This window comes from Merops nubicus, unplaced genomic scaffold (genome assembly GCF_000691845.1).
Source record: "Merops nubicus isolate BGI_N331 unplaced genomic scaffold, ASM69184v1 scaffold49325, whole genome shotgun sequence".
In the NCBI taxonomy this organism is placed as follows: domain Eukaryota; kingdom Metazoa; phylum Chordata; class Aves; order Coraciiformes; family Meropidae; genus Merops; species Merops nubicus.
In genome coordinates, this window is record NW_008611245.1 from 1 (window position 1) to 402 (window position 402).

The 402-nt window shown below is 53.5% G+C and overlaps 1 protein-coding gene across 1 annotated transcript in view; it reads left to right on the forward strand.

The window, feature by feature from the left end:
- Positions 1-6: 6 nt before the first annotated feature.
- The window catches only part of DNAJB5 (DnaJ (Hsp40) homolog, subfamily B, member 5), a gene marked incomplete at its 3' end in the record, with an annotated part of 2,967 nt that continues 2,571 nt past the window's right edge, over positions 7-402 (forward strand). The window contains exon 1 of the mRNA XM_008941143.1: positions 7-250. Coding sequence (XP_008939391.1) covers positions 40-250 — 211 coding nt within the window. The remainder of the gene's footprint in view (positions 251-402) is intronic.

Below are 402 nucleotides of genomic sequence, written 5' to 3' on the forward strand. Positions count from 1 at the left end.
TTCAGGAATAAGTACTCGGCTCCCGGCAGCGTCGCAGTCATGGGGAAGGACTATTACAAGATTTTGGGCATCCAAAGCAGCGCCAACGAGGATGAAATCAAGCGAGCCTATCGGAAAATGGCTCTGAAATATCACCCCGATAAGAATAAAGACCCCAGCGCCGAGGAGAAGTTCAAAGAGATTGCAGAGGCTTACGACGTCCTGAGCGACTCCAAGAAACGAGCCGTTTACGACCAGTATGGGGAGGAAGGTAAGGGAACGAATGCTGCCCTCTCAGAGGCATGGGCATGGGGTCCAGGTGGGTTTTCATAGGCAAGGGAGTGTTTTCACACAGAGATGTTCCTTCCTGTAGCTCATGCCTGCCCCCTGAGATGGGGCTGGTAGCCGGAGAATGGGGCAGAG